Source organism: Physella acuta, unplaced genomic scaffold (assembly GCF_028476545.2).
Source record: "Physella acuta isolate Inbredline_101_S28 unplaced genomic scaffold, ASM2847654v3 ptg000036l, whole genome shotgun sequence".
Classification (NCBI taxonomy): Eukaryota; Metazoa; Mollusca; class Gastropoda; family Physidae; genus Physella; species Physella acuta.
In genome coordinates this window covers 314,439-329,104 of record NW_026731556.1, presented here as the reverse complement: position 1 = coordinate 329,104, position 14,666 = coordinate 314,439, and the positions used below count along the sequence as shown (strand labels likewise).

Here is a 14,666-nt window from a genome sequence, read left to right as displayed (position 1 = left end):
AAAATTTATATTTTCTAATGCCAAGGAACATGAATTTGATATTTCTGTAATGATCTGTTGAAATGATTTTTACAGATTAATATCCAGATTATGTGAAAGGTAAAAAAAATAATTATATAAATAAACAATACTTCCTCCTTTCATTCATTACACTCACAAACACAAATTGGTCATTTTAAACGTCTCTTTATGATTTACTTTAATTAGAGTTGCAGCCAAAATAAAAACTTAGATACCAGTGGAAATGTTTCTATTTTTTGCAATATAACTATCTAATGGCATAGTTTTCTACATTTTATCTTGTACTAAAATACATACTCTGGAAAAAAATTGGCTAAAATATCTAACATTCAAAAGCTAAGAGGATACACACTATAAAAACATTTATTCTGTAGAAATAATTCTACTTATTCACTGAAAACTAATATTTTATTTTAGAAGTTGGACATTTATATACCATAATTATTAAAACATTTGCTGGTGACTAACATAAAAATGACAAATGTATAATCAGCTTCTAATTGCACACAATACCTAACGCACTAATGGTGTCTGTTTCAGTTGCAACAAGATAGACCTGAACCTAGATACATCTTTAGTGTTCTTTGAGTTCTTTGGGTTAAATTCACAAAGGCGGGTTATTTTCTCCCATGCTTGACCGGTGACCTTTTCATCACGATCCTTGACAAATGCAGTTTCAGCAGCCCTGTTGTTCTCTTTTGTTTTCTCCAACTGTTCCGTGTGATGTTTGTACCAGTCATCAAGCTCTTTCTTTGCTTTCTCTTTCAATTCTTTTTTACGCTTTGCTTCTTCAGAGTCTTTTTTCTCCAGTCTTGTCTTTTGTTCTTCACGCCAGATTTTTATTTTCTCTGGAACTGCTCTTATGGTATCTTGCTGGGATATTGCCTCATACATGTTACTTGGCCCATTACTCTGAGCCACTGTTACTTGTTCTTGATTTTGCGCAAACCCATCAAAGTCTTGTGTGAACTGTTGCCCTTCGCCAAAGTTATCATCCTCCAGACCGGCTAACTCCGACTGTTCTCTTGCTAAAAAGTCAGCAGCAGGGTCTACCTCAAGAATAAGTTTTTTTTTTTTTTTTTTGGCAGTAAAATTAATTTAATACATATATTTTTAATATTAAACACTATAGCTTTCAAAAATGTTGTTCTATAATAATTCAGTCTGCATTAACCTCTAACTACTTTGAGTAAATAGATTGAAAATAGTAAACCTGTTATTTTAAAATAAATATACAAAATCTTGTATTACTCAAAGCTAGCAAACAGAATATTATTCATCCTGATCTTTTTTTTTCTTTTATTTGTTTGATAGTTTTACACAGCATTAAAGATATGAACATTAATTGCATATATAATAATCAAAGAGAGAAAATAAAATGGCAAAAGACTAGACTAAAATAAGGTGTGCACTCGGTTTCTCTTGACTGCTTAGTTTACTGTTCTCAGTCCTTAGCTGTGGAGTCAAAAGTTCACATTGTAGACACCCATGGACAGAAATAGAAACGACCGTGGGAGAAGTGTCTCTGTAATACTCAAACTGATCTATCATTCCAAAAATGTCCATGACATTAAATTGAACCTTGGCGATGAAGGCATGCTACCTTGAAATATCCGCCTGTGCCAGGGGTCGGCAACCTTTTGAGACGGAAGAGCCAAAAGTTACAATTTTCAAAATTTCCCAGCTTTTAAAGAGCCACTAACATTTTTATTTTAATATTATGATCTTTGATTAGGATATATATATATATATATATATATATATATATATATATATATATATATATATATATATATATATATATATATATATAGCAATGTATGTAAGTGTGTGTGTGTGTCTGTCTGTCTTTTATTCATTAGGACACCTTTCATCCGATCGCCATGAAACTTTAGGAAGCTGTTGAGAATACTCATGGGAAGATATTTGCGAAAATAAAATGTCGAATTCGCAAATAGAATAGCGAGTGTTTATTGTTTATATTTATTATTATATCTTTCATTACCGAGTGTGCAGGCTAATATTTTTTATTAGTTTCAAGAAAAAAATAAAATAATCTATTTATATAATTCTCTTCTGGGAGCCGCTAGAAAACAAGCTGCAAGCGCGCCTAACAGTCCCCTCTCTTCCTCTCTATCACTACCACCCCCACCCCCTCACATGGCCTGGTGAGCTGTGGTTCACGCTGTTTAAATTTTACAATAATAGAGACGGGTTTGGTGACGGCTATTATATTAGGGGCAGATAATTTAGTTTGAAACGATTTTAAACTTAGAGGAGGTAACTAAGAGGAGGCTGCTTCACGGGGGGGGGGGGGGGGGGGGGGGAAAGGGGGTTTAGTGTTTTCAAGCAAATTTTTTCAGTGGCAGCATTGGTACTGTCGAATTCACAAATTATAAATGACTGAAAAGTAGAAAAAAAAACAACATCTAAATAGCGGCGTATGATACGCAGTGGGTCGGCTCGTTATTAATATTTGTCCATGGAACTGAAGAGCCGCACCTCGACATCAAAAGAGCCGCATGCGGCTCGCGAGCCGCAGGTTGCCGACCCCTGGCCTGTGCGGTTGAGGTGGGGGGGGGGGGGGTATCTGATCTATTAAAAATATTTTGTAAGAAAAAGTGGCATTTACAGTCATTGATTATGATGCTGTCGGCCTATACTAATTCCTAAAATATTCTTTAAAAAATACCAGTTTTTATTTTAGCATTTATTAAAGTACTAAATTAAATCTTAATTAAATAAAAACAAAAATTAACTACACAAATATATTATATTAAAAATTAAGAAATAATTAATCTGGTGGAATTGGATGAACTAGGGGTGAAAATTAAAAGTGCTTGCTTAAATATAGTGTATTAAGGGACGGACTATCTCCCTTTATGAAGTTCATTTGTCTTAAATCTTTTTAAAAGATTTTATTTAACTTGCTTCCTCTGTCTGTCGTGCTTTTGTCGTCATAGATCGAAACGGCCGAGCACTTTAAACAGACCTATTCGTTTCAAAGTCGGCAAGTGGGTGAAGACTGTCTTCCTAAATATTAGTAAACCTACCCAAAAGATTATATAGTGACCAAAGCTTTTCTTTATTGTTATTTCATTTGTAGTGTATTATTATATATTTAAATACAATCATTTATTTTCTCCTTTCTAGTGCATTAAAAGCTTGCTTTAAAACGTTTTTTTATTTATTTTTCATTACTTCATTACGGCAAATATATATATATATATATATATATATATATATATATATATATATATATATATATATATATATATATATATATATATATATATATTTAACGACTATAAAACAGGTAAAAGATATAAGTAAAAGATATAATTCTCTGCCTTCTATCAAATATTGAGTAATTTCCGTTGACCGGAAGTAGTAACTTACGCTATTTCCGATTCCTCAAAAAAAACGCATGTGAATTTATAAAGTACTAATAATATCCCGCACTATTATGCACATTTTGTTTGGAGTTCACTTGGTGTGCAATTCCTTTTTCTACGTGATTCTATTCTATTATAAACAGTAATTAAAAATTGATTAAAAATAATTATTGTCTATATCCCAAGTTGCCATCCTCCGTAGTGTTATATAAGAATTTTCGAGAAAGTTCAGGGGAGATCACTCCAGATTTACTTTTTCTCTACAACAACAACAGAATTCTATTATTCCGAGACATAACATATAACGCAAGGAAGCTTTATACCAAATTTTAAGGACTTATGGTTTCAAAAAATTGTTTACAAAAAAAATTCAAAAATTCAAAATATAATAAAATATTAACAAAATAATTTTTTGAAACTTTGTTGCCATACACATATCCTACAATTTATATACTGTATTATACCAAAAGAAACGTTACTACTGCTGTAAAATTTTGACATGTGTATGTCAAATAATTTTTTTTGGTGATAGTTGCTGTTTCCCTCCCTTAGTCTGGGTGATACTGCCCCCTTAAAAGATGATACAAAGTGGCCTACGACAAAATTTCTCTCTGCTACTTCGGCCCATAATGCAATATAAAAAGAGTTTGAAGATATGTTTCAACATTTTTAAAAGTAGACCTTTTGACATTTGTATACTTTTTTTCAACTTCATTTTTCTTTTACAAAATGTTCAAACGTTACAATCTTTGGTTAAAATGTTCATGTAAATTATTCCTAAGCAAGAAACGAAATTCACAATCCCAATCAACAATTCTGATGCAAAGCTAGAGCATTAATTAAGATACAAAACACATTCAAATTGCGGACTGTGTGGTCGAGTGGTAGGGCACACGATTGCTAACCCACTAGACACGGGTTCAAATCTACGTGTTCTAGTCAGTAACGTGTTCACACAACCACGCCATAACCCGCCCTTGTAAAAACAATCAATTGAGGTACACGACACCCAAAAATGTTTTAGGTAATGTTGCATTAAGTTTGTTTTTGTTTAACATGTATGCGTGTTCTTGATATAATGTGTTTTAATTAGGATTGTATTGCTATAAATTTTAATAAGGAAGATCACGGAGAAACTCTACTTCATCTCTTCTTTAATTTTGAGCCTGAAATAATTTCTCTCTGCTACTACGGCGCCTTATGCAATATAGAAAGAGTTTGAATATATGTTTAAGCATTTTTAAAAGAGAAACACGTATATTCTATTTTTCAACACCATTTTTTAATAAAATGTTCTAACCGTACAATCTTTTAAATAAAAATGTAGATGTAAATTATTCGTAAACAAGAAACAAAACTCACAATCGCAATGAAAATGTATGAAACAAAGCTAGAGCATTAAATAAGACATAAAACACATCCAAATTGCGGACGATGTGGTCGAGTGGTAGGGCACACGCATGCTAACCCACTAGACACGGGTTCAAATCTACGTGTTCTAGTCAGTAACGTGTTCACACAACCAAGCCTAAACCCGCCCCCTTGAAAAAAACAATCAATTAAGGTACACGACACCCAATAATATTTGTAGTAGAGTTTTAGTAGACATTTTTTCTGATCGAGTTATAATTAAACTTTATATCTTACGCAATTTTTATTCTTTAATATATTTTTCTGTTGTAACTTAATTCGGTTCACGACTATATTCATCTCGTCAAATTTCTTACATTTCTCTCTGCGGATTTGAAGCACAATTCTCTCTACGTACTTGTAGTTCATTTCTCTCTACATTTGTAGCACATTTGACTCCATGAATTTGTGTTACTTTTAACTCATTGTCGTATTACTAAATGCATATTAAACAATCGGTAATTTTTTTTTAGGTTGGTCTTATAAAATATAAAACAATGCGACCCACTACAATTTGAATGTCTAAAAATGGCAACATTTTTCTCTACCAATTTATTTCACATCACTCCATGCTTGTTTGTGTAACATTTCTCTCTGTGAATTTGTGTCACGACCTTTTTACTTTTTCGTGTATACGAAGTATAGAGAAAGTATTGTAATCGTGCACAAAAATCACATTAAATTTGGACAGTTTTCACCGTTTTACTCCTCAGTCCTTCATCACATCCGGGATATAGAAGACTTATTTTAATCAGGCAAAAATTATGAACTCAGATATATAAAAATTTTGGCGTTTTATGCGTAATGGAGTTGGAAAAACTGGATTATCCAATTCTGTCCGTGTGTGTGTCCGTGTGTAAACACGATAACTTGAGTACCGTTACAGCTAGGTTGATGAAATTTCATATATATGTATTTTATCAAAATCGTAGATAGGTATCAACTTTTGAGCGATTTCCGATAACCGAAAGTAGTACTTTTTCTACTTTGAATTTTTCAAAAGCCTATAACTTGAGTACTATTTCAGATAGATAAATGAAATTTCACATGTAAGTAAAAGATCTAATTCTCTACTTTCTGTTAAATTTTGAGTAATTTCCGTTGACCGGAAGTAGTAATTTACGCTACTTCCGATTTCTCAAAAAACGAATGTAAATGTTTAAAGTACTAATAATATTGCGCACTATTATGCACTTTTTTATTTCGCGTTCACTCGGTGTGCCACTCTTTTGTCTACGAGATTTTATTCTATTTTTAAAAACTTAAGTATTAAAAATGGATTAAAAATCATGTCTATAGCCCGAGTTCCCATCCCCTGTTATTTTATATAAAAATATTCGAGAAAGTTTAGGGAAGATCACTCCCGGTTTTTTCTCTGTGAGAACGTCCCACCTATGCTTAGCATAGAATCATGAAATCTTTTTTTTTTAAATACAGTTTAGTTATTTTAAAATAAAGAATACACAATACAACTATTCTTGCAAACAATAAAAGGTCTTTACGTTACATTTTTCAAACAAAAGTGTGAATGCTGTTAAAATAAATAAAACACAAAACTTATAGAACTTGACAATGTATGTAATGCTCATTTAGAGATTTCTTTTAAAATTTGAGACAGTTTGTGAATCAGGGACTGTGTGGTCGAGTAGCTTGTTGAACGACCTCTAACCCAAAAGACATGAGTTTAAATCTCGTCTTCTAAGTACCCGATAATTTTTTCCAATTAAGGATTAGTACTAAACTGTTTGTATAATACACAGCACACAAGGCATTGCCTAAACATTGGCCTAATTTTATGTTTTTCTTTTATAAATGCAGTTGTTTCGTTTTTTTTTTTGTTTTTTTTTTTACTTAGATTTCTTTCTATGTCTCCACTTTGCCTCAGAATCTAATTTTTTGCCTGGTTTTACCAAACTAAATGTAGGCCTACCTTGTTGATGCCCGTTAATGTATATTTAAAATACATATAAAACAATTTATTATTGTTATTTAGGTTCTTTTGAAAGATGATACAAAGTGGACCAATAAAATAATTCTTTCTGCCACTACTGCCCACAATGCAATATAAAAAGTGTTTTAAGATAAGTTTAAACATTTTTAAAGGGTAACACATATATTCTATTTTTGAACTCCATTTTGTTTTTAATAAAATGTTCAAACCTTACAGTCTTAAGTGAAAATGTTCATGTAAATTATTCCTAAGCAAGAAACGAAAGTTACAATCTCTCCGAATTTTGTTTCTGATTTATCTTTACGGATTTGTAGCACGCGTATAGCCATATTTTTGTGTTACTTTTCTCTAAGTGTAATATAATTAAATGCATAATAAACAATCTGTAATTTTTATTTATGTTTGTCTTAATGAATATAAAATAATGCGGCCCACTACAATTTTAATGTCTGCAAATGCTACCCTCAATATTTTTTCTGCTATTTTGTTTCACATTCCTCCTTGGTCATTTGTGTCACATTTCTCTAAGTAAATTTGAGTCACAATAGAATATAACAAGGCTAGGCTAGGCTAAGCACAGAAGCATGAACTCTGTTTTGAAAATACAGTTTAATAATTTTAAAATATATTATCTATCTTCTATATATATAATTCTCATCATGGAGACCATAGAAAACACCATCTGTTCGCGCGCCTATCAGCCCCCTCTCTTCCTCTCTATGCATATCCCTACCACCCCCACTCCCACACGGTCTGGTGAGCTGTGGTTCACGCTAAATGTTTACAATCGTAGAGTCGGGTTTAGTGACGGCTATTAGGGGCAGATAATTTAGTTTGAAACAATTTTAAACTTAGGGGAGGTAACTAAGAGGAGGCTGCTTACACGGGTGAGGGGGTGTAGGGTAGGGGTTGGGGAAAGGAGGGTGGGGGTAGTATTGTCCTTAACGACCTACTGATAGTGTTTTAAAGCAAATATTTTCAGTGGCAGCGATGGTACTGTCGAATTCACAAATTATGAATTACTGAAAAGTAGAAAATAAAACAACTAAATAGCGGTATATGTTACGCCGCGGGTCGGCTCGTACACTATACAAAACATGATGTACCATTACACCAAATAATAGTGGTATTGAACTGGGCTGTTGTTACAGACATACTTGTAAAAATTAAAACTTAATGAAGCATTTTTCCAAACATTAGTGTGTGTTGTGTACAATAATCGACTGTATTTACAAAGGGCCGGGTTTTGACACGTTACAGACTAGAACACGGGGATTTGAACCCGTGTCTAGTGGGTTAACATTCGTGTGCCCTACCACTCGACCATACCGTCCCTTAGATAAATGTGTTTCAAATGCTTATCTCTAACTGTACATAAAAAATATTGGGATTGTGAAATTTGTTTCTATATTAGGAAAAATGTACACAAACATTTTCTTTGAAGACTCTAAATTTAGGACATTTTATTTAATAAAATACTGTTGAAAAGACATGGAAATAGTGTTAGCCTTTAAAAAGTCTGCACACATATCTTTTGACACCTTTATGGTGCGACGTGAGCCCTAATGTCAGAGGTTCTCTTGCGATCCACATTGTATAGTGAAATATTGTCGTTGGCAGCTTTTGTTTTGTCTTTTAAAAAGACCATAAATAAAAATGACATATTTTGTATAAGTACTTTAATTATAATTATAACTGAAACGACGTCGCCTCTATTTTGGTAAAACTAGGCAAAGTTTCAAGTTCAAAATTGAAAGGTAGTTGAAGTAGAGTTTCCTGTGATGCTGGAGAGAAGTCATGATAATACACATTGAAGAATAATATCACAGTATCAACTAGACTGATTGAGGGGAAACGAAACTGTACGTACCATTATTATAAACATTAGTGTGTCTAATGTAGATGAAGTAGAGTTTCTGTGATCTCAGAATGAAGTCATAGAATTACTATTCCAATTTTTTTTTTAAATATGTAAACTATTCCCGTTATGTTAAAAAATAAACTTCATGTACCATTAAATTGTAAATTTGTAATATAAATTAATGTAAATTTTTCTCATTCGTTAAAAACAAAACTTATTTTACCATTACTATAAACATTATTGTGTGTAGTGTACTTTAATCGGGTGAATTCATGGACGTGATTTGAACTCGTGTCTTCTGGGTTACAAATCTTGTACCCAGCCACTCGACCACTTACACCCTGACTCCAGTCTCAATAAAAAATTTAAATTGTTGGTTTAGATTGTATGTTGTTACGGGTCAGTTGTAGGTTAGATTAGAATAGGTTAGAATAGTCTAGAACTAGACTTTCACTATACTTCGTATATACGAGAAAGTAAAAAGGTGCTTTCAACATAGTTCACGATATATTGTTTTCTTTGCTTGATGTTGTAGTACTTGAGACTCATGTGAAATACTGATGTCCTTTTTTTTTTATTCTTTTTCTTCGTTCTTAATTTTAGTATTGGAAAGGATTCCCTCCAACACAATTTAGTATACGTGTCAACTGATTATGCGTCATTGAGGTCATTGACTCCGATTTTAGTCTGCTTTTCTTTTTGGATTTGCTGCCATAGCCTTTGTCTAACCAAGAACAAACTACAAGGCAGAAGTTGTTTGATTTTGGAGTTGTCTCTCCTAGAAGAGTGGCTGTTCCCAGCTAACGAGCCTCATCTGCCCGAGAGTTCGAACTCGAGACTTTTCGGTCTAGCAACCATGAGCTTTACCGACTCGACCACGCCGATCACCTAACCGTTCATCCGAGTGCTATGAAATTCATGGTTTGGCGCCCAGAGCTCCAGAACTCCAGTACCTGGTATACGTTAATCTTGCGTCCTGCATAGCGGGTAAGGGTTGTAACTAAATTAAGCGTCAAAACTTCAACAGCTGCAACCGCCTACATCAATCAGAATCGATCTGACAAAAATAGTTTTTACACGTGTGAATGTGGTTATTATTTTGCGTTTTTCGAATAATTTTTTTCTATGAATTCTAATTCATAAAGCACAGAACAACTCTAGTTTACTAGTCTTTTATTTACTACAAGTACTGAAGCTGAAATAGCTTTCTTAGTTTAAAAAAAAACAACCAAAGGCTAAATATCAGTTTGAATCGTTGTATAATTTCTTTTAAAATAAATTCGTTTATGCTATTTTGGTTTAAAAAGTAACATTTATCCTTGCAAATGCGACACATATAAGATAAGCATGGCAGCATGAAATGTGTTTGGAAGTATGTTTTGAAAAAAAATAATAAAGAAACAAGGTGATACTATATTCACAATTCATTTTATTCTACAATAAAAAGTCTAAACCTTCCTGTCTTCATAGAAACAAAAAAAAATACTCACGCAACTTATTACTAAGAGTAAAACACAATAATTTACAATTCAGAACAACATCTTTAATGCACATCTAAAGATGTGCTAAAGATGAGTTGTCAGTGTCTGCGTGGTCGAGTGGCTGGGTAAAAGACTTTTAACCCAGAAGACACGAGTTCGAATCTTAATCACGGAATGACACGATAATCTGACCCTAGAAAGGAAATAAAAAAGCTTATCTAACTTCACTAAATAGTGTTAAAAAAAAGATAGTCGACGATTTTTGAAGACATGTGTAAGAAGACGAGTAATGTGAAGACCCGTGTTCTAATGACCCCATGTCGTTATGACCCGTGATGTGAGAACCCATGTTACGAGGACCTGTGTCTTAGTGAGGCCAATAATTGCAGTGATTATGCAGGTTCTGTGTGTATTTTGAGCCTATTGTAGAAGGACAAGGGGATCTGTGGGGGGTGTGTGTTGTGTGATGTAGCCTATGATGATGCCCAAGTTCTACAAACTAGAAAAAAAAGTACCTCTTCATATATTTTTTAAGTAGCAGGCATGTACATTTTTTTTCTATAACGTCTCAGTGAAGCCAATAATTGTAGTGTTTAAGCAGGTGCTGTGTGTATTATGAGCCTTTTGTTGTTTCATGCTGATGATGGTTGCAAGGTATCAGTATTAGTGACCTTGCAAGTATTATAGTATTATAGATAGGCCGGTTTGAGGGAGGTGTTATATTGTTGACAAGATGATCTGGATTTGATTTATGTTATAATAATATGGTATTCGATGCATGATATGTAAGAGGTTTGTTTTCTTAGCGTGGAAGGAACCCAGTTGATTAGTATGATGCTGTTATATTGTTTTATGATAATTTGGTGTCGTCATCCGGCCAGAAAGGGATTGTTCGTTGGTCGGTTGCTTCATCGGTAGTTAGTTGAATATGGCGATTTTTTCAAGACTGAGGATGCAGTCAGATTTTTTTGTTCCGGTAACTCGGGGATGTACCGAGTACCTGGTCATGGATTTAAGGGTTCAGGGAAAATATTCCTCTAAATGAAATCATATTGGGTTACTGAAGATGTTGACGATTATTATTGGTACTTGTCATTGTAACATGAGATGAATGTGCGCAGGTGATATAATTAATTATGAAATGTGATGTGGTTACTTAATTACTTGGCACCAAAGTATTACGCGAGATGTAATTTATTGTATAAATAATGTAGCGTAGTTAACAGAAGAGGTACTACATTAGATTAAGTCTAATACATATTTGGTTACTGAAGATGATGACGATAGTTATTGGTACTTGTCATTGTAACATATGAGATGAAAATATGCAAATAGTGGTGATGTAATGAATTATAAAATGTGATGTGGTTACTGAATTACTTAGCACTAAATTATCACGTGTAATATGAATTACTGTATAAATAATGTAGCGTAGTTAAAAGAAGACGTACTACGTTAGAATAAGTTTACTGCATTAGGTTAGAGAGACTATGTTAGATAATGATAACCGATCAGTGTGACATGTTGTTTTCCCTAGAATTAATTTCTTTTCAGTGGATCTGAGGTGATGGGTTAAGGTCCATGACGGTATTGTATGGAATGCCTGAACTTTACATGATGAAACAACGTGAAGTGTGTTTGTAGGATGTATACCAAACCAGAGATCAGATACGTATACTTTGCAGAATCGTCAACTTGTGTTTGTGTGTGTGTGTGGAGAGATGAACTAAACAGAAACTTCTAGAATTGTTTATTGTTTTAAACTTGAAGAAAATATGCTTTTGCCATAGTTTACATTGTTAGGTAAAACATTAAGATTTATATCTATTAATGCTGCCCACATTAAGATTTATTTACATTAATTCTGCCCACGGCAACATTTCTCTCAATTAATGCGGCCCACGGCCCTATTAACACGACCCACCACATCAACATTTATAATGCACAGTTTCAAAAAAAAATGTTGTAGGTTCTTTTTATTAAAATATCTTCACTGATCATATTTATCCTCTAAAATCATTACATTCGCTCGGTATAATTATTCCTCTCAATAAGTATAATCAATTCATTTTCCTGCATAATCATTTAATTCATCATAAATAGTTATTTCTTTTACGATGCATAATCATTTCATTTGCAATACACAGTATTTACAAGACTTTTTTGTAAAAAAAAATCACATTATGTTTTTACTATCATTTCATGTACCATGTATATTCAATACATTCAGTAAGACGGACTCGAATTTGTATGATGTTCTTAAGTCCACCCAGCTCTAAAGGGTACCTGACTAACGTTACGGAAAGTAAAGGCAGCTGGGCATAGTGCTGAGTACACTATCTCTCATATACTGAGGTCAAGGAAACAGGTGAACTCTACTTCATCCGCACTAATGAAGGTCCGCTCCGAAAAGCTATCTAAATTTTAATTCTTACTTAGGCATAATTAATAACTTCATCCAACTTGTGATACTCCTACATCCATGGTATAGTATATAGTTACCACATTAAACAAGTAGTAAAAATATATTAGTTGTATTACCAGCATAGTCAGCTGATGAAGTTGAAGCACCATTTATAAGTACAGAAGATTTGACCACTGATTCAAACATGTTTTACACCTGACAATGGACGTTTACTGCTGGCCTGACAATCTAGAGTTCGTATCCTTGGCTCGCGTCTATAGAACGTCCCTGAGTCCACCCAGCTCTGAAGGGTACCCGACTCACGTTAGGGCAACCAAGGCGGCTGGGCATACTATCTGACCACACTATCCCCTGTATACCGTGATCGTTGAAACAGAGAAACTATGCTTCATCTGCTTCATGTATATCTTAGGAAGAACGGGAATAGATGATGAATATAAGATGCCTACCCTGATTTCAATAATATCAAAACGTTTCATAGCTTTCTCGTTAATTCACTCCGGATTATACACTGCGAGGAATGAGTAATCCAATACCATTACTGAAGAGTTAAGTAGATTAAATAAATAATACATTAAAATGTTAACTACTACGATTCTGCATGGTATTAGGACAGTCACATATGTTGATATGTCCCCTTGCAATACTTTCTACTCACATCACTCACAGTTGGGGTGGGGTGAGGGGCTCTTAATTATACTAGTTTTAAAATCTCTCATTAAATGATTTATTAAAGACTTTGGAGTGGGTCAGCCGTGAAAGCGATAGTCATGATATAGTTAGAATACAGTGGCACAGATTAGAGAAGGACTTGCCAGTAAAAATCCCTGAAAGGGGAGTGGTTAAAACCAGCGTTTCTTTCAGGCGTGTCTTCGGGTGAGCTTAGCCCCCCCCCCCCCCACCCCCAAGGCACGTCTAGCGCCCCCTACAAATATAATTTATATAGAAATTACATACTTTTATCAGTGTCCGACCCAACTCATAACAATTAGGTCAACCCCCCACCCCCCACCACAAAAAGTTTCAAGTGCCCCACCCCCCTACCATCCTGGAGAAAAAAGTCTAAAAAAAATCATGTTCCTACTTATATGACGCTGCTTAACGAAAAGAGACTTAAAATCGTGGTCATCTTGGATGGGTGCTTCAAGATCGGAGGTGGGGGAGGGGGGGGGTGCGGCTTCTTATGAAGACATGTATAGAAAGAACAGCGGATGACGAGGTTTAAAAGTTCCGCTTTTAAAATCATGACGTCAATTATCGATTGCCTCTCAACATAGTATCATGCATATTAAAGTTAAACATAAAATGCGTATGAATGACAGAGATGACAAATTAATTACACCATAATGATAATCTCTCTCAGCGTTATTCAATATTTAAATAAAAAGCCCAATGTACAAGAAATATCGTTTTCTCATAAATACAAACGTACACTATTCATGTACGCTAAATAGATTACACAAAAACACATTTCACCGATTAACCGGAAGTAGAATGACCACACATCTCACACACTCGTCGCTATGGTAATTGGCTTGTAAACATCCACACTGAAACACATCCCCCAGCAGTTTTTCCCACAAATCTTCTCCGGATATGACGTAGACACTCAGCAGAGCCTTATAACAGGGAGACAACTTTTTTGCACGAGCTGGCTGTAGGCAGAACTGAAGGCGCAGAACTATCAAGCACTGTAGACCTGTAGGACTGTAAACTATGATCTGAGAATCAGCCGAGGTTTCCGTTTTGACGGAGAAATAAATATCGGATAGGAAAATTAAAATGTTGGTCAGGATTAGGGCCAAGGATACACATAATTGCTGCTCCATGAAATACGGGAATTCTCGAGCCTAGCTGTTTTACTTACAGCCTAGAAATGTTTACTTAACTAATGTCTATAAGGTTTTTAAATAAAACATGTTAAAAATGCGAAAAGTCTGAAAAATTATTAAACTACATGAATAGAAGCTCAATCATAATAATATGAGCAGATAAATACAGTTTTTGTATCATCTAACTAGGTTGTTGAGTTAAATAAAATAATGACATAGCTTTCGTTAAAACATTTTAAACTAATCAAGTTGTAATTGTCAAGAAAGTTCAGTAAAATTACGAAAGGATC

General features: G+C 33.9%; 1 protein-coding gene across 1 annotated transcript; it reads right to left on the bottom strand.

Annotated features, from left to right (window-relative positions):
- Positions 1 to 375: 375 nt before the first annotated feature.
- LOC131942558 (clathrin light chain A-like) lies at positions 376 to 14,373 on the bottom strand. Its single transcript, XM_059302456.1, has 2 exons — positions 14,056 to 14,373; positions 376 to 1,074 (listed from the first exon to the last, which is right to left on the bottom strand). Exons 1-2 carry the CDS (start codon positions 14,371 to 14,373, stop codon positions 535 to 537), a joined length of 858 nt encoding a protein of 285 aa, XP_059158439.1. The 3' UTR covers positions 376 to 534.
- Positions 14,374 to 14,666: the final 293 nt, after the last annotated feature.